Source organism: Azolla caroliniana, unplaced genomic scaffold (assembly GCF_043228905.1).
Source record: "Azolla caroliniana isolate FFs.n. ecotype wild unplaced genomic scaffold, voAzoCaro1.0.p SCAF_11, whole genome shotgun sequence".
Classification (NCBI taxonomy): Eukaryota; Viridiplantae; Streptophyta; class Polypodiopsida; order Salviniales; family Salviniaceae; genus Azolla; species Azolla caroliniana.
The window spans coordinates 13054608-13079548 of record NW_028230446.1 but is presented as its reverse complement, the minus strand read 5'-3'; the positions used below and the strand labels follow the sequence as shown (position 1 = coordinate 13079548).

The 24941-nt window shown below is 37.6% G+C and overlaps 4 protein-coding genes across 7 annotated transcripts; 1 reads left to right on the top strand and 3 right to left on the bottom strand.

The window, feature by feature from the left end:
• The first annotated feature begins 3575 nt into the window (after nucleotides 1-3575).
• LOC147857840 (mitochondrial carrier protein CoAc1-like) lies at nucleotides 3576-7244 on the top strand. Its single transcript, XM_087326663.1, has 7 exons — nucleotides 3576-4252; nucleotides 4835-4920; nucleotides 5041-5251; nucleotides 5593-5695; nucleotides 5799-5983; nucleotides 6068-6187; nucleotides 6329-7244. The coding sequence occupies exons 1-7, from the start codon at nucleotides 4100-4102 to the stop codon at nucleotides 6416-6418; spliced, it is 948 nt and encodes a 315-aa protein (XP_087182789.1). The 5' UTR covers nucleotides 3576-4099; the 3' UTR covers nucleotides 6419-7244.
• Nucleotides 7245-8248: 1004 nt separating this feature from the next.
• Nucleotides 8249-13476, bottom strand: LOC147857839 (uncharacterized). Its single transcript, XM_087326662.1, has 11 exons — nucleotides 13182-13476; nucleotides 11660-11789; nucleotides 11291-11402; nucleotides 11105-11180; nucleotides 10943-11031; nucleotides 9797-9883; nucleotides 9442-9558; nucleotides 9227-9334; nucleotides 9083-9136; nucleotides 8831-8983; nucleotides 8249-8584 (listed from the first exon to the last, which is right to left on the bottom strand). Exons 1-11 carry the CDS (start codon nucleotides 13444-13446, stop codon nucleotides 8504-8506), a joined length of 1272 nt encoding a protein of 423 aa, XP_087182788.1. The 5' UTR covers nucleotides 13447-13476; the 3' UTR covers nucleotides 8249-8503.
• Nucleotides 13477-14807: 1331 nt separating this feature from the next.
• LOC147857838 (putative metallophosphoesterase At3g03305) lies at nucleotides 14808-18762 on the bottom strand. Of its 3 annotated transcripts, none has more exons than XM_087327313.1 (4): nucleotides 18421-18762; nucleotides 17364-17605; nucleotides 15546-17138; nucleotides 14808-15430 (listed from the first exon to the last, which is right to left on the bottom strand). In XM_087327313.1, the coding sequence occupies exons 1-4, from the start codon at nucleotides 18698-18700 to the stop codon at nucleotides 15302-15304; spliced, it is 2244 nt and encodes a 747-aa protein (XP_087183439.1). In that variant the 5' UTR covers nucleotides 18701-18762; the 3' UTR covers nucleotides 14808-15301. The 3 variants fall into 3 exon arrangements, with proteins under 3 accessions (XP_087183439.1, XP_087183440.1, XP_087183441.1); XM_087327314.1 differs by having other exon boundaries at nucleotides 17364-17621; nucleotides 18421-18761; XM_087327315.1 differs by having other exon boundaries at nucleotides 17364-17642; nucleotides 18421-18555.
• Nucleotides 18763-19680: 918 nt separating this feature from the next.
• Nucleotides 19681-23698, bottom strand: LOC147857837 (pentatricopeptide repeat-containing protein At4g13650-like). Of its 2 annotated transcripts, XM_087327232.1 has the most exons (2): nucleotides 23296-23698; nucleotides 19681-22776 (listed from the first exon to the last, which is right to left on the bottom strand). In XM_087327232.1, exons 1-2 carry the CDS (start codon nucleotides 23570-23572, stop codon nucleotides 20522-20524), a joined length of 2532 nt encoding a protein of 843 aa, XP_087183358.1. In that variant the 5' UTR covers nucleotides 23573-23698; the 3' UTR covers nucleotides 19681-20521. The 2 variants fall into 2 exon arrangements, with proteins under 2 accessions (XP_087183358.1, XP_087183357.1); XM_087327231.1 differs by having other exon boundaries at nucleotides 19681-23698.
• Nucleotides 23699-24941: the final 1243 nt, after the last annotated feature.

Sequence of the window (24941 nt, the reverse complement as noted above, 5' to 3'; positions counted from 1 at the left end):
GTGAAAATTTATGTGTGTGGTCCAATAACATATATTCATTCAATCACAATGTCTTCGTTATGTTTTCTACATATAAAATCATGTAACAAGCATTTGTAACTATTGGACATTTGCAAAAGTAACTTCAACATTGATCGTAATCGCTTTCACCCATAGAAAAATGACCATAAATGTAATTTTGTGTTATTATTTTAAGCCATATCTAATTTATACTCATCATTTTTCACATATAGAGATGAAGTCTTCCGATCCTCTCTCGATCAAACATGTCAACCTTTTTTGCCTCTTTGTTCTCTCTGATTGTTTCCCCTTATCAAGGAGTGTAGTATATTTCTCCAAACATTAAATGATTTGACTATCATATTCCCAAGTTTCAAGAAGTGTAAAATCTTATTCATATGTTGCAATTCTAAAAACATATTCATAGAACATGAATTAGTCTATAAGTCATGCATCCCTACTTGTTCAAGGACCTTCTTCCCATTTGTCCACAAGAGTTCAAATAAGATCTACGAAATGGGTTTAAGCAAATTCTAGAGGGAGCGATTTTACTCTTGTTCTCGGAATGTGAAATATTTTCACTTAGTATGTGGCACTTGATGCTCAAGAATTTTACTAACTAATGTTGCAATTGAGAGTGCACATTGTGATTGAGAAAAAAATGTGTAGGGTGTGGGCGAATTGGACAACGTGTGGAAAGCAAACTTGAATATGGTTGAAGGAGCATTGTATCAGAGTATGATGCTCAAACTCAAGACTCATTTGGGATAGCAATTTGCATTATCAATGAGTGGTCTCATAAATTCCCCAAATTTTTGCTTTTATATGCCTTTTTAATCTTTTTATTCTCTTCCCATGTGATTCTAAGAAGTCAAAATGAGGGTTCATTTTACCCTTAAGCATGTACTCAACAACCCACTCCATGGCCATGATCTAATGAGAAGTGATCCACTCTTAAGAAGTAGGGGCAAATATCGAGCCCATAGCTACTTGAAAAAACTTGATAAGAAAGTGCTTTTGGATATTTTCAAAGTCTTTCTACGTGGACTTATGTTTTTGCCCATCCATAGAGCATTCAAAGTTTTTATGTTCTCAAAATAAATAGCAAGCCCTAAAAACAAGGATATAACACATTCAATCCTTCTATAGTTGGTGAGGGCCCCAAGGCCAAGTTATTCAAAGTTTCATTGGAACCCCAAGTCATTCCACGTTTCATTCTGTTCCAAAACGGCCCATTATTTTACATAATGCATGCTTTACCCTTTTGAGCCTCCACAAGCATAATGGAAAATTTATCTAATACACTCATAAGTAGAGAGAAATAGAATTTTTATCGTCCATAAAGAGGCCAATTTTGACCTATGGGACCAGAGAGAGAGTGAGAGAGAGAGAGAGAGAGAGAGAGAGAGAGAGAGAGATTTTATCATCATCTTTGGAGGTCAAATATGACAAATGAGACAAAAAAGATAACATTTTCACATAACACATGAAAGTGAGTAGCAATTCTCAATGCTCAAGAACTTCAATAATGAATGTCGCAACCAAGAGTGTACACTGTGATTGTGAGAGAAAATTGTACAAGGATGCAACAACAAGTGTACCTTGTGATTGTGGGAGAAATTTGTGCAAGGATTGGGTTTGGTGGTAGATGTGTGGAAAGCATAGTCTAATGTTATCAAATGCAAGGCCTTGTATCAAAGTGCGATACTCAATATTGTAAACTTGTTTAGGGCAAAACATGCATAGTCAAGTATTCTCATCACTCTTCCTTAATGCCTTGTCTTACATCATAGTGAGTGTGAGCTAAGTCATATAAAAGTAATGGTTTGGATGGCAAACAATGGGATGAGCTCTAACATGTATTAATGTATGTGGTTTCTGCAACATGTGTAATATAATGTGTGAAGCACAAGCCTCCACATTATTTACTCATGATACATTAGCGTTGCAAAAAAGGCTTGTGTGTGTGTGTGTGTGTGTATGAGAGAGAGAGAGAGAGAGAGAGTTCTCATCATTGCGAGTCAAATATGATCTATGGAACCAAAGTGAAACATTGTCACGTAAGATGTGTAGAATATATAATTGATCAAGAATTTCAATAAGTGTTGCAATTAAGAGTGCATTATAACTAAGCAAAGCAAGAAAGGTGTGATCTGGTTGTAAATGCAAAGAAAATAAGCCCACATGTGGTTTGAAGGTGGAGTACGACAATAGTGTGTTTGTGTGAATACGCGGCCTTGCAATCTAGACTTGTAAAAGCTTTTTATAATATGTGCAATAACTTGAGGTAATGCGTACATCTTATTGTAATAGATGTTACATGCAATGCTTGGATATTAAAAAGGTCCAATAAGACACGGCTTTGAAGTATCTATGCAATAGAGAATAATGAGGTAATGATTATATCTAGGTGCGTAGGCATGACATGTTGTCTTTATTCATCGCACTACACGTTATGATTAAGGACTCGTTAATGATTTCCACAAAGGTTGGATTGTGGTGATTTTATTTTTTAGTGGTCGAGAAAAGCCTTACACTCATGGTTTAGTTTTTTGAGTGGTCAGAAAACAAGCATTGCTCGACATGTGTTCCAACAGATACTAAACAATCCGAATTATCTATAATTCCAAGACACAACAAAATGGGCCATGTGTCGAGAGAGAGAGAGAGAGAGAGAGCGCAGATTCCAAATATGTGCGACAAAAGGAATATCGTATTGATATACTCCAATCCTCTAGCAAAAGGAGAACAAGGGTTGTGTGGGCTGCATGGACGCGTCCACACTACACTTTCCCGATTTTCTGCATAACATACTGGTACAAGTATATGTATCAATGGATGGGGTGTAGACCCACCATATACGCATTGCACAAATGGATTTTGCACGCCACGCTCAGGAAACGTAAAAACCCCTTGGTACACGTACCTTGTCCACAACAAAGAGCCCGAGAGGGGGAGGGACAATTTCCAACACCTGAGAGAAACAAAGTATCATGCGTTGTCCAAGGAACACCACAATTTACCGGGATGGCCGGGGTCCGCCAAATGTAGCGGAGGGGCGGGGGCCCTGGGTGTGGAAGTGGAGGAGATGTGTGAGAAGAAGAAGAAGAAGAAGAAGATGGGGCCAGCCATATCATGCAAGGAAGCAACTTCCTCGTCTTCTTCTTCTTCTTCTTCTTCTTCTTGTAGAGGTTGGCAATTATTAGAGTAGGAAGGAAATCTATTCTAACTAACCATTTTTTACTTTTTTGTTAATAATGTGTGTGTGGTGATGATCACTTCCCCTGTTTCCTGTTCATATGATAGATATTATGATATGAATCAGCATCTGCATACGTACATAATACATATACATATACTGTATACATATACATATGCATGTATAATGTATATTCATGGACGGTGGAGGTCCAATCAGGAGTAAGAGGAGGTCCCTTTTCTGTACAATATATGTATATATATATATACAGATGTATATATGTATAAGGAGAGAGAGAGGGAGAAGGAGAACCAGTCAGTCTGGAAAAAAAAAGACAAAAGACAAAACAAATCTCTATATATTTTCAAAGATTTCTGGTTTTTTCTTCCAGACAGAGTCTTAGGGTTTCATGATTCCTTGACGATTAATGAATGGTTCATGATTTTTCTTGTACACCTCTCCATCGAACATTATATACATAGCCATACTAAATTAAGACCAAGAAACCCTTCATCTCTTCTCTCTCTCTCTCTCTCAGAGTTCTCATGATTACAGATTAATCTTCTCTGACCCAAATCCTTAATAGACTAATTAAGCAAGAACATTAAACCAAGCTGCCCTAAAAAACACACATCTCTCTCTGTCTCTCTCTCCGAGTTTTGAAGATTGCGTGAAACCCATTGGTTTCAATTATTTCGGCTCATCATAATATTGATAGATTTGATTCATCCATTCTGATCATACTAAAGTCAATAGAATTATTTCGTTCGAATCAGGTCATCGTAGATTCCATCGATTTGGGGTACTCCTATAGTCAATCGTAGATTTGATCGCCCAAAATTGAAGATTTGAAGCCTGCTCATTTTTCATTCGGTAACGTGGTGCCATCATTTCTTCTTGATGGCGTCTCAAACTATGGCTAACAGTGCAGAGATTGGGAGTTTCATAGACATTATCCCCACCTATGTAAAAGAGCTTATTGCAGGAGGGGCAGCAGGAGGATTTGCAAAAACTGTGGTAGCCCCTCTTGAACGCACAAAAATACTCTATCAGGTTCTCTCTCTCTCTCTCTCTCTCTCTCTCTCTCTCTCTCTCTCTCTCTCTCTCTCTCTCTCTCTCTCTCTCTCTCTGTGTTTCCCTCTGTATCTGTATGTGTATGTGTATGTGTTTCTGTCTAGGTGTGTGTCTGTGTATATGTATTTAATGGCTTATGTCTAACCATGTAGATTAGCCATATTCCTCCATTTAAGGAGGGTGTAACATATCTAATCTATCAGTTTATGTTATGAATGAATGCACAAACACTTTGTTTTTGGGATCTGATATGCCATTTTTGAAATGAATGCATCACATCACCATTATGTCGTTGAAGAAATCTGGTAGCTCTTTTGCACTCCACCATTCACCTTGATAGCAGTTTTACTTGGGAGTTTTTTTCGTATGTTATTGTTTGAAGATGGTCTCGTGTTTGCACACTGGTATTCACCTTTGGTAGCAGTTTTACTAATAGATTTTTTGTATATTATTGTTTAAAGAATATGATCTCATGTCTAATTTGACTCAGAGGCATGTATGCCAGTTAGATTTTTTGGGCTAGTCTCATAACATGCCTGATTTGAAATCTTTGTTTTGCAGACTCAATATGCAAATTTTCGATCGTTGGGACTCATGGAATCAGTGCGCTTAATTTTCCGAAAGGAGGGACTGATTGGCTTTTACAAGTAAAGCATACTTCTGTTTACAGTTTAACGATGAGATTTATCATTTATGTATAATATATATTCTTATATCATTATATCACCGTTTAACATTCTTTGGGATTATTCTCTGAACTTTGACAGAGGGAATGGAGCTAGTGTGATCAGAGTGGTACCATATGCGGCTCTGCATTTCATGACATATGAGCAATATCGAAGATATATCATAGATCATTATCCATCCTCGGCTGCTCCTGGCCCTGTGGTGGATTTGCTTGCCGGATCATTGGCTGGAGGAACTGCTGTTTTAAGCACGTATCCTTTGGATCTTGCTCGAACGACATTAGCATACCAGGTGATAGCATCTCCTCATTGAATAAGACCTTTTGACTCCCTTAGATCTATGAAGGATCAGAGATTAAGGAATACATCATGATGAGACTTGCACTGAACATAACATACTAAGAATGTGTGAAGGCACAAGAGGAAAGCCATGCATATTGATGAATTTAGGAAACATGTGTTAGTCACAAGAATTCCTTGTTAAGATTGTTCACACTTCTTCTTAGACATTGGAGTCAGGGCTTTATTTATTGAGGTTATGTAGAAAAAAGTTGATTGATTATCATATGAAGAGAGTGAGATTTTGTTCTCTTCTGAAGTTTCATTATCATTCATTTTCTTTTTATTTATCAGGTGAAGGATCCAAAGACTGCCATTGTGCCCTACAAAGGCATAGGAGATGTGTTCTCTAAAGTTGTGAAGGCAAGTGGTGTCAGAGGCTTATATCGCGGCCTTGGTATACGATCAACCTCTTATTTTTGAAAGATGGCAATCCAAAATATGCGTTCTGGTGTTAAAGCATTGCGCTGAATAACGTACTGTTTGTGAAATTTTACTAGGTCCTACCCTTTATGGGATGTTGCCTTATGCTGGGCTTAAATTCTATATCTACGAGAGATTGAAAGAATCAATACCGCAAGAGCACCAGAATTCTATTTCAGTAAAGCTTACTTGTGGAGCTACTGCAGGAATAGTTGCACAAACCTTCACTTATCCTCTGGATGTGGTGAGGAGGCAGATGCAGGTAAAACCTTTCGTATTTAACAATCTAAGATCTTGAACTTCTTTCACGCAACAAAGTTAGTAACGTTGGAATTGTTTTCATTAGGTGCAAGCTATCGAGTCTCCCAAGCAGATCTACACAAGCACAATGAATGGGCTTGTTTCTATAGCCCAAACACATGGAACGAGACATTTGTTTGCGGGCTTAAGTATAAACTATATCAAGGTAAAAATTTCAGGTTATCTGATTGAATGAGAAAATACTTCTCCACAAAAATCATATTAAAGTAAAACAAGTCCACCCAATGGTTAGTTGTCATCTCTTGGTCAACTCACAAAGTAACTTTGAAATGTTACATATGTGCAGTTAGTGCCTTCAGTAGCTATTGGATTCGCCACCTACGATGGTTTGAAGACCTTATTGAGAGTTCCACCTCGTCGGAAAAGTACAGAATAGAGGTATATTGAGAAAGCTTTCCAGGAAAATGTTATCAAGAGACTGTTCACTTGATATACAGAATAATGGAATAATGGGTAACAACATTATCTGTAGTATGCCATATACTCTTCCTCTGATCTCTTGATTTGTTACGGCTATGTGATGACAAGCACTTCGATTAGACGAGAGATTTCTCAAAGACCCTGACATTGTTACTGGTCTAACATTTTTTACAGCCCTTTAGAGCATCAAACAGTTTTCTGCGATATTATACACCGCTTTGTATGATCAAATATGATTGATAATTCAGTACACATCCATACAACCCAAATTGATTATTACATCAGGGATACATTTTCTTCCTCCCATCACAGAAAAATTTGAGTTCCTTTGCAGAAATCAGGTTTGGGAAGATGGAGAAGAATAAATTTGAAGAGATACATATTCCCCCTCCACCTTAACAAGACATACATTTTCTCCTTCATGTTAGAGAGAAAGTTGAGTTCCTTTGCAGGAATCAGGTTTGAGAAGATGGACAATGACAAATTTGAAGGGACTCCCTTATAAGGCATGTTTAACATGCACTTGCGAGATTTCATGTTCAGTATCTTGCTAGTTACTTGTTCCGTATCTTGTTACTCCACTTACACTTACATGTTCAGTATCCAGAGAGCCTTAAGATGGCTATACATTCAGTGCTCAGTAAGCATATAATATGCTATATATTCAGTAACCATTCAAGGCATGCTATAACATGCTATGTAATCATATTCGATGACAAACAAAGGAGAGTCCAATTCTGTAATTTGTGCATCCAATGGCAATTAAAAATTCATATTATATTTGTCCATGTTCCTTGAAAAACCTGTTCTTTATGTAATACCCAAATCATTTATGAAGTAGGTTATGCGTGCCCAAATCATTACAATGTTATGCATGTATACCCAAATCATTTACGGAGTATGTATGTATACCCAAATCATTTACGGAGTATGTATGTATACCCAAATCATTTACGGAGTATGTATGTATACCCAAATCATTTACAGAGTATGTATGTATACCCAAATCATTTACGAAGTATGTTATGTAGACCCAAATCATTCAGGGAATAACTTATGCCAAGTTTAAACTTTTCTTATTGTTTTCACATCTCTGTATGTGAATCCATGAACTCCATTGTAAAGAATTCGAATTTTGGGTAAATGCTGCACCATTCACTTTAATCATTAGTGAAGTCATTACTAGGGTAAAAATTATTTTAAACACTGAGATAAATTCATAGCATTTCAAGTACAACTTTTAATCATTCCACTTAATGGCTTCATGGAAAAGCAGTAGGTAAGCACAGATTAAATCATATCACAAGGAAAGTAGGAGATTTATAGTTGATCTGATTCATAAACCATTCAAATATTGAGCAGATTTTAGAACAGCAAAACAAATAATGAATTCACTGTGTGCCACACGCTTCCTCGAAAAGAATTCGAATTTTATCGACGTGTTCCACAGTTTGCTCTAATCATTAATGAAGTTGGACTTGAATAAAAAAATATTTTAAGTATTGAGATAAATTCACAGCAACTGAGATAACTATTCTTCATTCCAACTAATACTCTTAGATGAATCCTATGCACTACCTGTTTAATGTCCAATCATATTCCAACTCAGCAAAACATTGAATTAAATATTTCTAACTATTTAAATTTAATATTCCCTACATTTTATCTAAAGTACAAATGCTAATGAACTATACAGTAAAATATCATATTGTTAAACCCCACAATGGACAAATTTACAAGATTTGACAAGACAAAATTACTTTGATGTAACATTAAAACCACAATATGGAGAAAAATTCTATTTATTTTTAATGATCCTTTGCAACAATGTCTTTCTACTAAGAAAACCAAGATCTGAGATTCTGCCATAACTTGTGTTGCCTTCATAATGCACTTCTTTTTATCAAAAACTCCTTGCTTAGTGTCATCTAAAAGCATCAGAGTGTGCTCTGAATCGTTCTATTCAAGGAGCAATTCAAACTATACAGGATGCTAGTTATCCTGCATTGAGTAATATAGATAAATTTGTGACCAGAAACAACTAGCAGAGTACAGATACCAATTGTCCTGTTTTCAGTGTATTAATCACTTCTTGACCCATCTCTGCACACCCAAGGCACGTCTGCATGAACCACAACAATTGCATGCATAAGCTGAAGGGTTATTGGTATGGGACAAACATTACAAAACAATTATGGAGGTGAACTATCCACAAAAAACTGGTACATGATATTTTGGGGAAACTTTTCGCTATATTTGTCATAAATGATGTTTTTGAACAATTTGCCCACTAAATCTACAAACTTAATTTGTCAAAAACAAGCAAAATCTACGCAAAATTGAAAAACATAATAATTTTGCAAATTACCTTGCCAGTAGACATAATATCCCCTGTACGGAAACCTTTCTCTAAGGTATCCAATACTGCTTTCTCAATCTGCTCTGCAGCTTTTATTTCTCCAAGGCCATATTTCAAAAGCATGGCTACACTTAGAATCATCGCAAGCGGATTTGCCTTATTCTACAATAAAGAAAAAGATAGCATATTCTTAACACTTGGAATTGTTGCGAAGGAAAAACTAGCAGAAACTACTATTATGAACCAGAAGACCAATCATACTTGACCAGCGATATCTGGAGCTGAACCATGAATGGGTTCAAACAATCCTGGTCCCTGCATGTATAAAAATATCAAAATGATCAATATCAAACCTCTGTATATCAACTAAGTGAACAACTAACAACTGTTTCTAAAATGGATTACCGAATCACTTATACTCGCAGAAGGAAGCATCCCAATACTACCAGTCAACATAGATGCTTCATCGGAAAGAATGTCACCAAATATATTGTTGGTCACCATAGTATCAAACTAAAATATATTTAAATAATGAGTTTCTTCATCTTTATAATTTGAAAACCTGTAGAGTTTCTTGAAACATAGGCAACTCTTAAAAACTGCTGTCGTTCTTAAATCACCTGCTTGGGGTTACGGATAAGTTGCATCGCCGCATTATCAACATACATGTGTGAGAGTTCAACGTCTGGATAATCTTTAGACACTTGAATGACCGTCTGTCGCCACAGTTGGGAGGCCTATTAATATTCCAAAGATTAGAACATATTATAATTGGTTCATGTCACATTTGTGGCATAAAGAAAGAAAACAACTTTGTTAACAACTTTGTTTAACAACAATAGACAATTCAGTTATGTCTTGGTGGAATATTAACCATCAAAAAGTATTTTAAGCACCACCCAAAAATCGCACCAAAGATTGAGATAAGCATGAAATGTGTAAAAGGTATAAAATCATAAAGAAGACTAACAAAACCTCAAGAACATTGGCCTTATCAATTGAGCAAAGCTTGCCTCGCCTTTTCCTTGCCACTTCGAAGGCCACACGTGCTATTCGATCAATCTGACACCAAATGCCATATGAGGATCTCTCTCTCTCTCTCTCTCTCTCTCTCTCTCTCTCTCCAGTAAACGATTGTAATCTCCTCAGTATATAGAAATAAACACAGCACAAAATCCCTTTGCAAAGGGGTTACAATAGATCAGACAATAGCAATTTGTCATGCACGTAGGCCCCGTCCTCGTGGACCACAATCTTGCCACCCTTGTCATCGACTGATAAAGCTCATTATATCCCGTAATCGCAGGTGCTTCCCTCACTTTGGAGATCTCTGCATTCTGGATCAACGTAACCACATGTAGTACATGTTGCCCCACAAAATCATTTCATTTCTTCTGTTATTCTCATACATGTTGTAGCTGCTTGCTGGTCTCATACGTCATTTTGTCATGTCGAATACATTAACACCTCTCCCTCTCCCTCTCCCTCTCTAAACACAAATAGAATTTCCTATATCACTTGATGGATGATGAAATGTGGTGTATATATATAAATAAATAAACTAATTACACTATAGCAAAAAAGACAGTGTTGCCTTTGGTATAAAAGATAAACTGCAAATATGGTATCCATTTCATCACACTGATTAAACCATTCTTTTCAAGTATTCATATGAGGCCTCTTGGCTTCCAAAACATTGATGATCTAATCTAGGTGCTGCCATACTCATAACTGAATCTCCAGGTGCGTCTCAGAGTCATATTTATGATAAATCACGATGGTAACATAATACGGCAGTAGTGTTGCACTTAAAATAGTTGATAAAGCTAACACGATGAACACTATCACCAACAATTCCTACAGCACTCACAGCCACACATCCTTCCATGCATCAATTGATCCAAGCTAGATTATTGCTTTCTTTAAAACAAGCACTCAAAAGAGAGCAGAAGTATATGCAAATATCTATACATATGCACGAGATACATCAAACTCAGCTCATTCATGCACCTTCTCAACCTCCTGAAAGCAAACACCTCAATGACACAATGTCGACAGATTTAAAAATTGTGTGAATTATATTGCACATAAAAAATAGACCACCAAAATCACACCACAAACCTCGCTGGTAGAATACACTTCTGTATTGAAAGCTATTTGTTCCCCTTTGCTATTTTTTCCAAATCCTTTTGGTTCCCCAAAGTATATGCCTGAACCATTTCAAGTGAGGAGGTTAAAGATGATTTCACTTTTTCTCTTTCTTTATTTGTCACAACTCCTTACCTCCTGTAAGCTCTCGTACCACCATAATGTCTACTCCCTCAGCCACTTCCGTCTTCAAAGTGGAGGCATCTACAAGCTTGTAGTTTGCAATTCCAAGTTAGATTCAGCTGCATGGTCACTTCTTTAATTCTGTAATAATCCCTCCCCCTTGCATTCCTGTTTTTTCTTTTATTAAAGTTATGGTACCTGTGGGAGCACTACAGCTGGTCTCAAATTTGCGAATACCCCCATTCCTGCTCTGAGCCCGAGAAGACCACGCTCCGGCCGCAAATGTGGTTCATTGTTATCCCATTTGTAACTGCAAAAAGAATCATTCTTCTAATCACATTATGAATAGATATCCCACTCATGAGGCTAGCACCAACTCATCATTCAGATGCATGCTCACTGCAAATCTAGTGGACCAATGTACAAAAAATACTACCCAAAATCTGACACATTTTAGAATAATAAAAAATTTCATTTGAACAAATATGAGTATCAGATTTTGTATTGTTTGCTATATAAAAAAACGTTGAACACTGGAAAACGGAAGGAACCAAAAAGAAAGCATACCCTCCGATAGCAGCAAGAAGTACTGCATCAGACGCCTTGCACGCCTCGAGTGTGTCATCGGGAAGTGGAGTTCCGACAGCATCAATGGCAGCACCACCTACAAGCTTCTCTTGGAATTGAAATTCGATCCCTGATAATAGGAAAAGCTATTTGGTTTTGTGATAAAATCACTTCTAAAATGATGAGATTAACAAGAATTTTACATAAACCAAAATCAATTTTGATGAAATCACCACATGGGCACTGTTGAGGTGATGAAATCAACAAAAAAATAATGAGATAGATTTTTATTTCATTACAAAATAATTTAGCATTAACACATAAAGTTTTAAGGCCCAATTAACATGACGGGGCAAACAGTTCTCAATGTAGCACCAAAAATTCAGCCTTGAATCTTTCATATCAGCTTCCGTTCCTGATATATGTTCACATGCATTTTATATTGACTACAAATTGCTGGTGTGTTAATTCTACGCTTGCACTTTTAAATGCACACCACTAACTCAATGAAATAATTAACAAGTTAAAAAAAAACAATGAGAGTGAAGAATGCAAAAACGTTATTAAAATCATCATAACGCAATGTGCAAGCATTGTGGGGTCAGGTGGCATTCACCTACATGTGCACACAATCTCAAGGTGGTCTCCTAGCTACCCTAGATTGTCCTAGACCAAGGAAACTCTTCAGTGTATGCCAGGTTATGAAAGCTCTCCTCACAAATGCAGCAGCATTCCCTTACTCTGATCAAAGATCTCTTTTCCCAAATGAGGCTATGCCCTTACTTATATAAATCTCAAATAAAGGCGGAATCATAGGATGAGATTACATTATTCAGGGTCTATTCATGAATTCACAACTATCTTGCTAGTTCCCTTCATATTGATTTATTTAAGGTAAAATATCCTGATAATCACTTTACAAAAATGTCTAAGAAAAAATATGAGAAATCTAAAAGTCAGGGCTTGGGCTTGACGAAGTGTATGTTACAGGTTCGACTCTTGTCACCAGCTCTTTCCTTCTTACAAACAAAGACTTTAAGTAGGTTGCAAAACCTTTGGCCCAAAACTGGGTTGTGTCTCCTTGATGTTCATATGATAGCACCATTATGCATATTTTCAGAGGGCAGCAATTTCATTTGTTATGATGATCATGTATACAACTCAAGACACTTAGGTTTAGGAAGCCAGAGTAGGGCAATTGTTTTTATTTTTGACTTTTGCTACTCACATTAATGAGTTAACATAAACAGGTGTAACCTTTGTGAGGTCACATAGAACATTAGGGATTTTTGGTTCCTTTTTCCCATTACGTCCTCTCTACCTTCTTAATGTTCATATGACGCTAGTAGATGTGTTAGGAATTGAACTAAGAAGCAACGTGTGCATCACAATTTGACTTCCTCTCTCAGAAGCTTTCACTCAAGTGCCATGGAAAAAAAAAAAAGTGTTTTGACACATACACTCTGCTTTGACTACAAGATTACCTTCATAGGATTTTACTTTTTTCTCTTCTTCCAATTACCTTCTTGGGAAGAGACATGGTGAAGAACATCAATGGCGACTTTAGTGATCTCCGGACCGATTCCATCCCCAGGAAGAATGGTGAGCTTGTAGCTACGGGGTCGAGGCGGAGGCGGAGACGATGAGAGCGCTCTCACAAGAGGTTTCCTCATCGAGCAGCTCTTCTTGTGGATGTTGGTGGAGAAGAAGGAGGAGGAGGAAGAGGAGCCGTTGGCGCCAGTAGTAGGGGTGGCTTTGGAAGCTGCTGCCAAGGAAGAAGCGTCCATGGCCACACGGAGGGTGCGCAAGGGGAAGGATAAAAGGGAAGGAAAGGGAGGGGGATGATGGCAATCAGGAGCTACAAAGGCGAAACCTGACACAGACACAGACACAATTAGGGTTTTGATTCAGCCTTTTCTTAAGGATAACAAGAAAGAGAAGTGTACCCCATCATCATTATCATCAATCATCCAAGAAAAGATAGAGAAAGAGACACAGAGAATATGTATGAAGGATGGGTAGAGAGAGAGAGAGAGAGAGAGAGAGAGGTCATGGGTTCAAGCCCTACATTCCGCACTGGCTATCTAATAAATCAATTAAGAGATATTATGTATGGAGTACATACATCTACTAGAGAGGTGAGATAATTGGGTTTCGAAACCAAGACAATTGTCCATAATATAGAGACTTCTAGTCTAACAACTTATTTTACTAGGGTAAACTAATTGCGAACAGATGGGCTCGACTGCTTGCCCATCTGTTGGCGTTTCAGACCCCGACATCTGTCTAGCTGCCCACTTTTCGAACCTCAGATCTCGCCAAACTCTAATTACGAACCACTATTGAAATATAAAATCAGATGCCCCTTATCTCAAGTATGAAGCCATGACACTTGAGGATCTTATTGAATCAAATTATGCAATGTTCATATGAGTTTTACACAAAGATACGCCAATCAAACTATAGTTGAGATGGTCGTGTCAATAGATTAGTGCAGACCATGAGAACACTAATTGGATAAATTGGCATCTCATGTAGAGTAGGAGAAGTGTCTAATAGTTCATTTTGATGAATTTAAGGTGTAGGATAAGAGAGTAATTGGTTATGCTAGGACTTGGGAGAACCTATAAGAACATATCATGTAGAAACAATTTTGAGAACCGAAGGAATTCAACTATATAAAGGGGACTACCTATCCCCTTCTACAAAGCATCTCATAGATGTTGTTGAGACAATATTATTAAGGCAAAGTTGTCATATTTCAAATCCATCGTTGGCTAAATTTCAAGGTACACCACAAGGCCATATTGGATGCTATGGGACATCAATAGGATCTTGTATTCATCTCTGGTCCTTTGCTCAAGTGTGGTTGGTGTGGTTAAGCACCTTAATCCACACTTCTTTTCCATCTTTAAATTAATTGCCACAAATAGATGTTAAGGTAACAAATTATTTGAATATACAACGTTTGGGTTCTAAGCCTGATAGGTTACCACTAGTGACTAGACAAACAATTATGAAAAAGAGGAGAGACATATAATCCAAGTGTTTGATCCCCCATTAATTCAAACTCAACAATTGAGAGTGAAGTGCCAACATGCAAATCAGATTGAATCAACAATTTATTGATCATTGGTTGCATTGCAGATTGAAAAAAGAAGCTAAATGTGGTCGATTTTGGGACCAATACATCATAATATAACTAGTGATCAAGGAACCTGTCATGAGGGATACATAGGAGCAATAACATCATAAAATCTTGTACGTTTTTCTCCAAGCCTTAGTAAATATTGCAACCTAATGCGTCAAGATTGCCAAGATATGTCCAGTTTAAGTGCAGTTACATCTGATTCTTACATGATACATAGGCAAATTCAATTGTCAAGGAATAGATTATGGTTTAATTAAGAAATTTCTCTATGCAAATTCACCTTGCTCATGTGCCTCATTTCACATGCTCGAAATAACCATGGAATTGATCGATTACAGTAGAACACACCTTTGTGTCCATAAATGGGGTCTAACATCTGATCCGCAGAGTGTATTGATTAGATTGCAATGTAAATGTGCTTTCTACAACCCGAATATTACAATGTCAAAGGCAAACATAGCAATGCGAAGAGGCATGAGAAACTCTGAATTTTATGCCTCCTTTCTACATATTGAATATTGGAGAATTGAAGTAATCATCAAGACCGGCACAAGCCATGCAAAACCTGGTGAAGCCAGGACTATCAGAGCACCATGTGCACCTACAAGTGCACGAACTTGCTGCAAAACACAAAGAAAAACACTATTATGTATATATTTATCTTAAAAACAAACAATAACGTAGCAAATAAGAACAAATTATCGAGCATGAAAAAAGGTGACAAATTATTTTTACCCTAAAGTGTATAAGTGCAATTAATGCACACAATGCCAGTAGAAGCATGTGAATCCTGTTGCCACTTGTAATCTTCTGGTCATTCTCTAATCGAACTTTGATCGAGCCACCAATGGGTGGGTGTCTCTTGCCACCTAAAACATCGTCAAGTAACATGAGATTCTTCCTTTCATCATCATCATCAACATTGCCATTTTTTTCTCTTTTCTTATATTCACGCGCATCTCTTTGATAGAATTTGCGAACAGCAGCTTCAGCTGATAATGCAAAGATGACGGTATACAAGGGGAGAATAACAAAGAAGAGATATGGAAGAACTACCACCATCAGATCTGGCCAACCTAGACCAGATTGAGGAGTAAACTGTCCGCCCAAATGGATGGTCCAACCCCAAATGGACATGGATCCTTTCGGATGTCCTTCTGGAAGCACTTCACCCCAAAACCAAGGGAAGAAGATCATCCATACTATAGCCATTAGTTGTACACACCACACTGCATTGTTAGCACATCCTTGTACGAAAAACCATATGAATAATCCAATGGCTTTACGAGCAGTTAGTTGTCCTTGGAATAGAGAAAACATCCATCGATTATAGTTTCCGTTCTTGAGGAAATGGAAGATAGCCTTTGGGAAGATGAAAAAGACGAATAGGATTGTAAAGGCTAAACATAAGAGGAAGATGTATGCATGCTCGAATACAATGTCCATTACAATGAACTCTTTCCATGTTTTCTTTAATTCACCGACTCTCTGATTGATAGAAAATGGCCTCAAACTGCTATTGGTATATATGCCTGATGAATCCACAACTGAAATTTGGTATGCATATCGTGTTCCAGATGGATCGATATACTTACCACCATTCCACTCCGAAACATACATATAGGCAGTTTCACCAGCCTTGGATAATACATGCATGTTCATCTCTTCCAAAAGTAGCATTTCACCATTTAATGTATCGAACATTCTGGCAGTAACTGAAATTAGGGGCTGATTAGAAAGAACTAAAGCCCGAATAGAATTCAGTGTTAAGGATGAACTAGGTGGCCTCAAGTGATTCATCTTTTGTGAATCTAGAGGGTAGGTTGGAATCACAAGAGTTGGAAGCCATGTTTTGCTATCTTCATGAGAGCCATTGAGGTTTGAAAGATCAAAATCTGAATAAGATGTGTGGCCCTGGTCAATTGCAATTACACGAATCATTCTGGAGGTTCTCCAATCTCCCATTTCCCATTCCCAGAATTCTCCATCTCGTGATGTCAACTTTGAATGTGGATAAACATGATGCTTAACAAGATTTCGTCCAAAAATCGTATGCAAATGACCACAGATATAAGCTGAGATAGAGTGTTTTGCAAGTAACGGTTCCAATCTCTCTTTTTTCAGAGTACTTGCAGTGAACGACATTGGATAGTGTCCGAACACAACCTTTGTAACCTTCTGAGCACTATGGCTATCCCACTGGCTCAACTCCGAATCTATCTTTGTAAGTAGTTCATCAGTTGGATGGCCAAATAGATGACAAGGCCCTCTTAAACCAACATCCATGGAAGTATCCACTCCCAAAAACAAGTGCTTCCAGCCTCCGTTCTAAACATGATCAGACAAAAACTGGAGATTAATTGCACATCAACAACTGTAATGATATATATATATATATATACTAGAGAAAAAATTCTCATAAAACTATACTAGGTTGAACCTTCTTGAGCACTCTCCTTGTGTTCACGAGGCCATACAAAATTCATTATTACTTTTTACACTCAATATTAAAGATAGATTCATGTGGAGATAAATGATAAAACTAGAGTTTACCGTCAAAGTGACACTCTGGATGGCATTAGTTCTATTTCTTAATGAGCTAATGCTATACTTGGAGAAGTAATCCAAACTGCTTCCGGCCTTTGGCACACCAAATTTGTCATGATTACCACGTAGATCATAGAACACATAAGATGGAAGTCTGCTTTCTTCCATCACTTTATGCATAGTTTGCCTATACTCAACCCACTCAGCTTCATCTTGTCTTCGGCTTAGACGGTCTTTGCTTTTTGCATCTGAGGTTTCGCCACACTGTAAGGATCTTAAGCATCTCTACATCATAATTTTACAAAAAGCTAAAAGTTTCATATGTAGAACGTTTGAATAAAATGTTCCCACAATCTAAACATGATTTATATTTATTTATTTGAATTATAAGACTATTTTGGGATAGAAGCAACATAGTTCTACTCTGCTGCGTCTTCAAGAAAGATCCATACCCTGGTTACAATAGAGAGGGGAAATAGCATGAAGAATTTCAAAAAAAATAAACAATTTAAAAAATGGTCAAATCATAGCTATTAATACTAAATTATGATCAGCAAAAATGACCATCAGCTAATGGCCATGTCTCTGACCCGAATTGACTACATGGGAACCCTATATAAAGAGATTAAACCTAGTTCTGTGTCCAAAAATAGCCAGTGAGACCTATGCAGTATGTTCAGATTGTAACATGGCCAACGAAAATGGCCATCCATGAGCTAATGGACATATCTCTGGCTTCAATTGACTTCATGATTACATGGAGAAGCCTATGTATAGGAGTAGCCATATGTCCAGAAATAGCCATCGATGCTTAGGTAGTATCTCCAAGTCATAGCCAAACAAGATTTACTGCTCACCAAATGCCCTTCCATGAGGTAATGGGCATAGCCTAACTCACTCCATTGATGGATGATTACATAATATCATATATAATAACCCAAAAGAAGGATTTACTGTAAAGTGCAAGAACGCAAAAGAGAGAATTTCACTTATTTATTCCAAAAATCGAAACATGGCACCCATTGAATGTAAAGAACAAAACAAAATTAAAGGAATTCAAAACCTGTAAGGTCCCCTGTAATAAGAACCAGAGAAGGATTGATGAAATTGAGGAGAGGGCCCATAAGCTTCTGCAATGAGATAGATCGATCCATGTGATAGGAACTTATATGAAGGTCAGATATTTGAACTGCCCAAATGACCTCATCAGTGTCGCCGAGTTCGATCATTTCTCTGCCATCTTGCAAAACAGAATGTTTTCTGCAAGAGCAAGAAGAAGCCATAGCCACAGCCACGAGAAACAGAGCGAATGATACACGAACGATCTGCATAGCGATTGGCATCTTCTTTCTTCCGTCTTCTTGCTTCGTTCTTCTTCGATTTCATTCACGTTTGGTCTCTGGGGAGAAGAAAACTACATAAATAAGAGAAAACCCATTTCAACAAAAGGCAGGCAGACATTTTGAAAGTAGTAAGGAACTTATTTTGATGGGCGATTTTGATTATTAGATTAATTAAGCTTGGGGATTGTCCGGTCTATGGTGTCATTGTCTAACTCATTGATCCCTTCATCGAAATACAACGACTTTTTCCTTACATTTCAGATGTCGCTTCAGACCAACGCCCAGTAGATTTCCATGGGCCACAATCGATTCGTAGTCAACAGTTCACAAAGGTTCTTCATACAGCCATATCTCCAAGGCCCATGAGCTTTATCCGAGGTTTATATGCATCTCAGATGCATGTTTCTATGCCCACCGACTGCAAGCCCCATCCCTCGTATGTTTTAAAAGAGTTTTGATTTATTTTCAGTGGTTTACTTCAACATTTCTGTGTGTTTTATTCGTCGTGTGAATTGCTTATTGCTTCTACGTGATCCTACATTATTCCGAACAAACCAAGCCTTAAAGACATTATTTGCTGTATTATATAAAGATCGATTAAATCCCGAACAAGTGATTGATATGCAAATAGATGGATTTCAATCGCACACTAATTCATGGCTCTAATAGAAAATTAGATAACGTAATGTTTTGTTCAATCTTATGTGCATGAAATTACAAGGTTCGATTCATTTCCTTTCGATGGAAATATCTTCTCGCTACAATCATAACAGTGCTACCATTCGTGCCATATTTGCATCGAGATTTGAACTTTCACCAAGCTAACAGCATTATCATGAAGAATAACTTTCACCACCAACAAAGATCTCATAGAGAACTTTGAATCAGACACATAGAGACAGATCATTACTCATAAAATGGTGAATCCAACAGATGCGACGATGACTACAAATGATGAAACAAAAATGGTCCAGCGAAGATGATAATTAAAAATTTTAGATGTGTTCAATGCAAACACTTCCTATGTTGTACTATCTTTTATATTGTAGAATAAACAGTCTTCAGGAAATAGGTATAGAGCCAAAGTTCCTCACTTTGAGGTCACATTTGTTCAATTAAAGAAGTATATCTACATCATCAAAGTCCAAATTTCCTATTTCAGGAAGTATAGATCATCCAAAAGAGGACCAAAGTTCATCTCTTTTGCCCTCTTTTGCAGTCATATTCCATATAACAAGCATAGATCATCAGGAAGAGTTCCAAATTTTGTCTATTTTATGGTTATATTTGATCCAAACAAGTATAGATCATCACAATGAGTAAGGACTAAATCGCCTCTCTTGGGATCATATTCCATCTCAAAAAGGAAAAGATCATCGGGAAGCGGATGAAACATCCATTCTTCTGAGGTCATTTTCCGAATAAAAAAGTATAGATCATTGGGAAGACAACCAAAGCTCATCATCTCTCTTGCAGTCGTATTCCATCTCAACAAGCATAGTTCATCAGGATGAGGACCACAGTTTCTCTTTTGTGGTTATATAATATATTCCATCTCAACAATTATAGATCATCAGAGAAAGGACTGAAGTTGGCCTCTTTTGTGGTCATATTCTATCTTGAGGAAGCATAAATCATCTAGAAAAGAAGCAAAGTTAGTCTCTTTTGCGGATATAGAAGTATAAGATATTGAGGTTGTTTCTGACTTCTATTGTCAATCACAGCATCCAAGATCAGAGGCAAGAGTTGAACTATAGCTTCTATAGAATTAACATGCCTAGCATATCATGCGACTGATGGATAAAGAACGTGTTATGCTTCTCACCTCTTCAACATCTTTGCATTCTCAGAAGCCCGATTGGCAAGTCTCATATCACCCCATTTCTGACAAGCATTGAGCATTGTATTTAGCATGACTGAATCCAAATCAAATGGCATCGCTTCCATTATTTCAAATGCCTCATTTAGCTGGCCAGCACGACCTAAAAGGTCTATTGTACAATTATAGTGCTCGATGCTTAGGTTTACGAAACGATCTAAACTCATAAATTTGAAACATTTGTGACCTTGCATCACTTTTCCTTCATGACTACATACATTAAGGACACCAAGAAATGTAATATCATTTGCTTCTAGGCCTTCATGTTCCATCCTCTCAAGCAAAGAGAAAACCTCTTTAGAATTTCCTTGAGATGAATACCCTAATATCAATGCATTCCAAGAGACCGTGCTTTTATCACACAATCTCTCGAATGTTTGTGATGCTTCAGATAATGCACCACACTTTGCATACCAATCAACCAAAGCATTTGGAATGTACGGGTCATGATCGAATCCTCTCCACATGATTTCCATGTGTATTTCAAAAAGCTTACATAAGGCCCCAACACTACCACAAGCCTTCAAGGTATAAAGATAAGTGATGTCATTTGGCAAGATAGCTTCTTGCCTCATTTGGTCAAAGCATTTTAGTGCCTCTTCATGAACACCATGTTCTACATAGCCTACAATAAGCGCTGTCCACGAAGTATTGCTTCTGAATTTTAGTTCACTGAACACATCCAACGCTTCAATAAATAAGCCACAACTTGCATACATATCTACAAGAGTGTCACAGACAGGAGTATGCCCATCAAAACCCTCTTCAACAATTTGAGCATGTATAGCCAACCCATCATAGAATGCATTTGTATTGGCACAAGCTCTCAAGCCACATAGAAAGGTAACATCATCTATTAGAATGCCTTGGTGCTTCATCTGCTCAAGGCATCTCAGTGCTTTCTCATGGAAACCTAACTTGACGTACCCAGCTATTATTGTTGTCCATGATACAGTGGTTTGTTCGGCCAATTTATCAAATACTTCAAGTGCTTCTACAAGCATGCCACATTTAGCATACATTGATACCAATGCATTGCCAATAGCTGAATCTCCTTCAAATCCACCTTTGGCTATATCAGTGTGTATGTCTCTGCCCCAGGTGATTTGATTTACATCATTGCAAGTCTTCAACATACAGAGAAAAGTGACTGCATTCAGTGATATGCCCATCATTTTCATCTGCTCAAAGCAAAAAAATGCTTCCTTAAGAAGTCCATGTTCCACATACCCTGTTATCAGTGTATTCCATGCTACTACATCTCGGTTTTGAAGGCGATCAAATACATTCTGTGCTTCTTCAAGACAGCCACATTTCACATACATGTCTATGAGATTGACGCATACACTTGGATCAGTTTCTAACCCCTTTTTGCAAATTTCAGAATGGGAATTCTGGCCTCTTAACTGTGTTGTGGCAATGGCACATGCTTTCAATAGACAGACATATGCAAGCACATTTCCAGCCATACCATCTACTAGCATTTGATCCCAATATGTGAGTGCTTCTTCTCCTAACCCATGCTCAGCATACCCTGAGATAAGTGCTGTCCATGCGATGATGTCTCGCACCGGAAGCTCAAAGAATGTTTCTTTTGCTTCAAGGAGTAACCCATGTTTTGAATATTGATCTATCATAGTGCTCATCACACATATATCTGCTTCGAAACCCTCTTTAACAATCTCGCAATGAAACGTTAGGGCCAAATATGTAGAACCTACAATGCCACAAACTTTCAAGCTGCAAACTAACACTGCAGCATCTAAAGCCAAGTTCTTTAATAGCATTTGCTCTAAACACTTGACTGCTTCTTCAGTAAAACTATGATTAGCATAGCCTTCGGCAAGAGCAGCCCATGAAACACCACTCTGAACATGTAGTTCATCGAACAATACTTGTGCTTCAGCAAGCAAGCCACATTTCGCATACATAACAACTAATGAATTTGCAATGAAGACATCTCTGTCAAAAGCATGCAAAACAATCTGTGAGTGTATTTCGTGACCATTTTCTATGTTGCTACATGCTTTCAAGCTACAAGCAAGTGAAATTTCATTAGGAGAAATGCCTTCGATTCGCATTTTATGTAAACAAAGTAAAGACTCCTCCTCGAGTCCATGCTCAGCATAACCTGCCATTAGAGTAGTCCATGCCACCACATCCCGGGACGGAAGCTCATCGAATATTTCTAGTGCTTCTGCAAGCAAACCATGCTTTAGGTAGAAATCAACTAGTGTATTTCCAACTAAAGTGTTGTTTTCAAACCCCTCTCTAACAACTATAAGATGTACTTCTTGGCCATATCTTAATGAATGACTATACTTTAAGGCACAAACAAATGTGATTGCATTGGGACATACACCATCAAGTTGCATCTTCTCTAAAAATTCTAAAACTTTCTCGTAAATACCTGACCGTGCATAACCTGTAATAAGTGCATTCCATGAGACAATATTTTTGGCATCAAAGTCATCAAAAACATCTTGAGATTCATCAACGAATCCAACTTTAGCATACATATCCACTAAAGTACTACCCACAAAAAGATCTGATTCAAACCCTTCTTCAACAACCTTACAATGAATTAATAGGCCTTCGTTCACTGACATTTCCTGAGCACAAGCTTTTATCAAAGTTTGGAATGTGTAAGCAGTTGGTCTCACACACTCATCATTTTGCATACATTTAAACATATCAATGGCAGCTTGAGGCTTACCATAATCAACATATCCTTGCAACATTGACGTCCAACTATACTCTTTTCTATGATCCAACCGAAGGAAAAGTCGATGACCCGAAACCATATCACCACATTCAATAAGTGCCGGCAAGAGATGATTTCCAACCTCATAATGAGTTTCTAGGCCATAACTACACATGAGAACATGCATCTTTTGGGCGTGTATGATGTCTTTCTGTTGCCTACACTGTTGTAAATTGCATACTAACTGAGGCACATCAGGGAAAGGGCATCCTACGAGGGTCTCTTCCATATCCTGAGAAAAGGTGACGCTTACCTGATTAAATTTCTTAATGAGGGCTCCTCCATGATGATGGCTACATGGAAGGAAACCCCCATCCTCTGTGTGAATCACATCCCTGGGGTCTCCTCAAAGATTCACCATAGAAATGGGTATGATTCTATGTCTGTAATGAATTCAAGTTACTTAGTCTGAGAGGATCCAAACAAAAATCATGTAAACCTTAGCATGGCACCTGAATGAAGAGGATCAGGTAGCCCACACCTTGTTTCTTCTTCAATCACAAGTTGCTTCTAGCCTTCTCAATGGGCGGGCAGTGGGTGGTATACATCCGGCCGGTCGTATTTCATACTTGACCGTAACCATTTCACACAATGAAAGCCCGATTCGGTCAGGTTGTTCCGATCTTCGTATCACTGAGAGGGGCTCGAAACTTGAGATGTAGCGTTTCTCATCAGAATTTGGCTTATGTCAACAAAGAAACGCAAGGGTCGAAGAGACGAGCCATACTTGGCGGTATCCGTTTTACACATAAAAGCCCGATTTTTCATTTGGTTTGTGCAATGTTCATATCGCTGAAGTCTGCAGGTAAAAACCTTCAGATGTAGGGATTCTCATCGGAATTTGGCCTATGTCAAGAAAAAAAGGTTCGTAGAGTCATCCATCTATGTTTTCCTATGCCTCAGTTGCATCCATTATTGTATCTTCACCTCACACCTTTTGTGATGATAAATGCCAAGTTGTCTCGTCGCCTTATCACAAGTTCTCGAGTCAAAGACTATTTAAGACTTAAGTATGAGTTATCTCATCGCCTTATCACCGACCTTTGTAGTGTGGGTTTGCTTTAAGTAAAATGAAAGCGACAGTCAACTTATCTAATGTATTAAGCCAAAAAACAAGAAATAACATTCTTGTTAACTACTATGAATTGTTACTTTGCAATGGATGGTCACTTTTTTGCAAGATTTTGATCTTAAGTTATTCAATATACTAATACAACCATGACTTGATTACAATCCCCTACTCCACATCCCATTTGTTGAGAAATAATGAATGAATATTTCTACAAATACCTTCAAGGATATATATGATCAGACAATCAAGAAGGTTGCTTTACTATCTCTAGTGACTTTAGTATCATTGAACAACATAAAGAGATATTAGAATAGAATACAAGGGATGGAAAACATGAAGGAAGGCTTGATAAACATCATGTAACAAATGGGCCTCGATTATTGCAAGAATCACTTGAGGTAACAAACATTACTTCGAGATCTCTACCCAATACATTGCATTATCCGAAGATAAATAGAGAAATACATGACATGTAAAGGACAAAAATGTTAGGATTGCTTATGTATGAGCATACACATAGATACTA

Excerpts from the sequence above, each read along its gene's own strand:
- LOC147857838 (XM_087327313.1), bottom strand. The coding sequence starts at position 18,700 with ATGCCAATCGCTATGCAGATCGTTCGTGTATCATTCGCTCTGTTTCTC. Across the intron at positions 17,139-17,363 it reads TCCAGAGTGTCACTTTGACG|AACGGAGGCTGGAAGCACTT; the intron begins GTAAACTCTAGT and ends GATCATGTTTAG. Across the intron at positions 15,431-15,545 it reads TTGCACTTATACACTTTAGG|CAAGTTCGTGCACTTGTAGG; the intron begins GTAAAAATAATT and ends TGTGTTTTGCAG.
- LOC147857840 (XM_087326663.1), top strand. The coding sequence starts at position 4,100 with ATGGCGTCTCAAACTATGGCTAACAGTGCAGAGATTGGGAGTTTCATA. Across the intron at positions 4,921-5,040 it reads GGACTGATTGGCTTTTACAA|AGGGAATGGAGCTAGTGTGA; the intron begins GTAAAGCATACT and ends GAACTTTGACAG. Across the intron at positions 5,252-5,592 it reads GAACGACATTAGCATACCAG|GTGAAGGATCCAAAGACTGC; the intron begins GTGATAGCATCT and ends TTTATTTATCAG.
- LOC147857837 (XM_087327231.1), bottom strand. The coding sequence starts at position 23,572 with ATGGAAGAGACCCTCGTAGGATGCCCTTTCCCTGATGTGCCTCAGTTA.
- LOC147857839 (XM_087326662.1), bottom strand. The coding sequence starts at position 13,446 with ATGGACGCTTCTTCCTTGGCAGCAGCTTCCAAAGCCACCCCTACTACT. Across the intron at positions 11,403-11,659 it reads CTTCTTGCTGCTATCGGAGG|TTACAAATGGGATAACAATG; the intron begins GTATGCTTTCTT and ends TTCTTTTTGCAG. Across the intron at positions 9,335-9,441 it reads TTATCCGTAACCCCAAGCAG|TTTGATACTATGGTGACCAA; the intron begins GTGATTTAAGAA and ends AATATATTTTAG.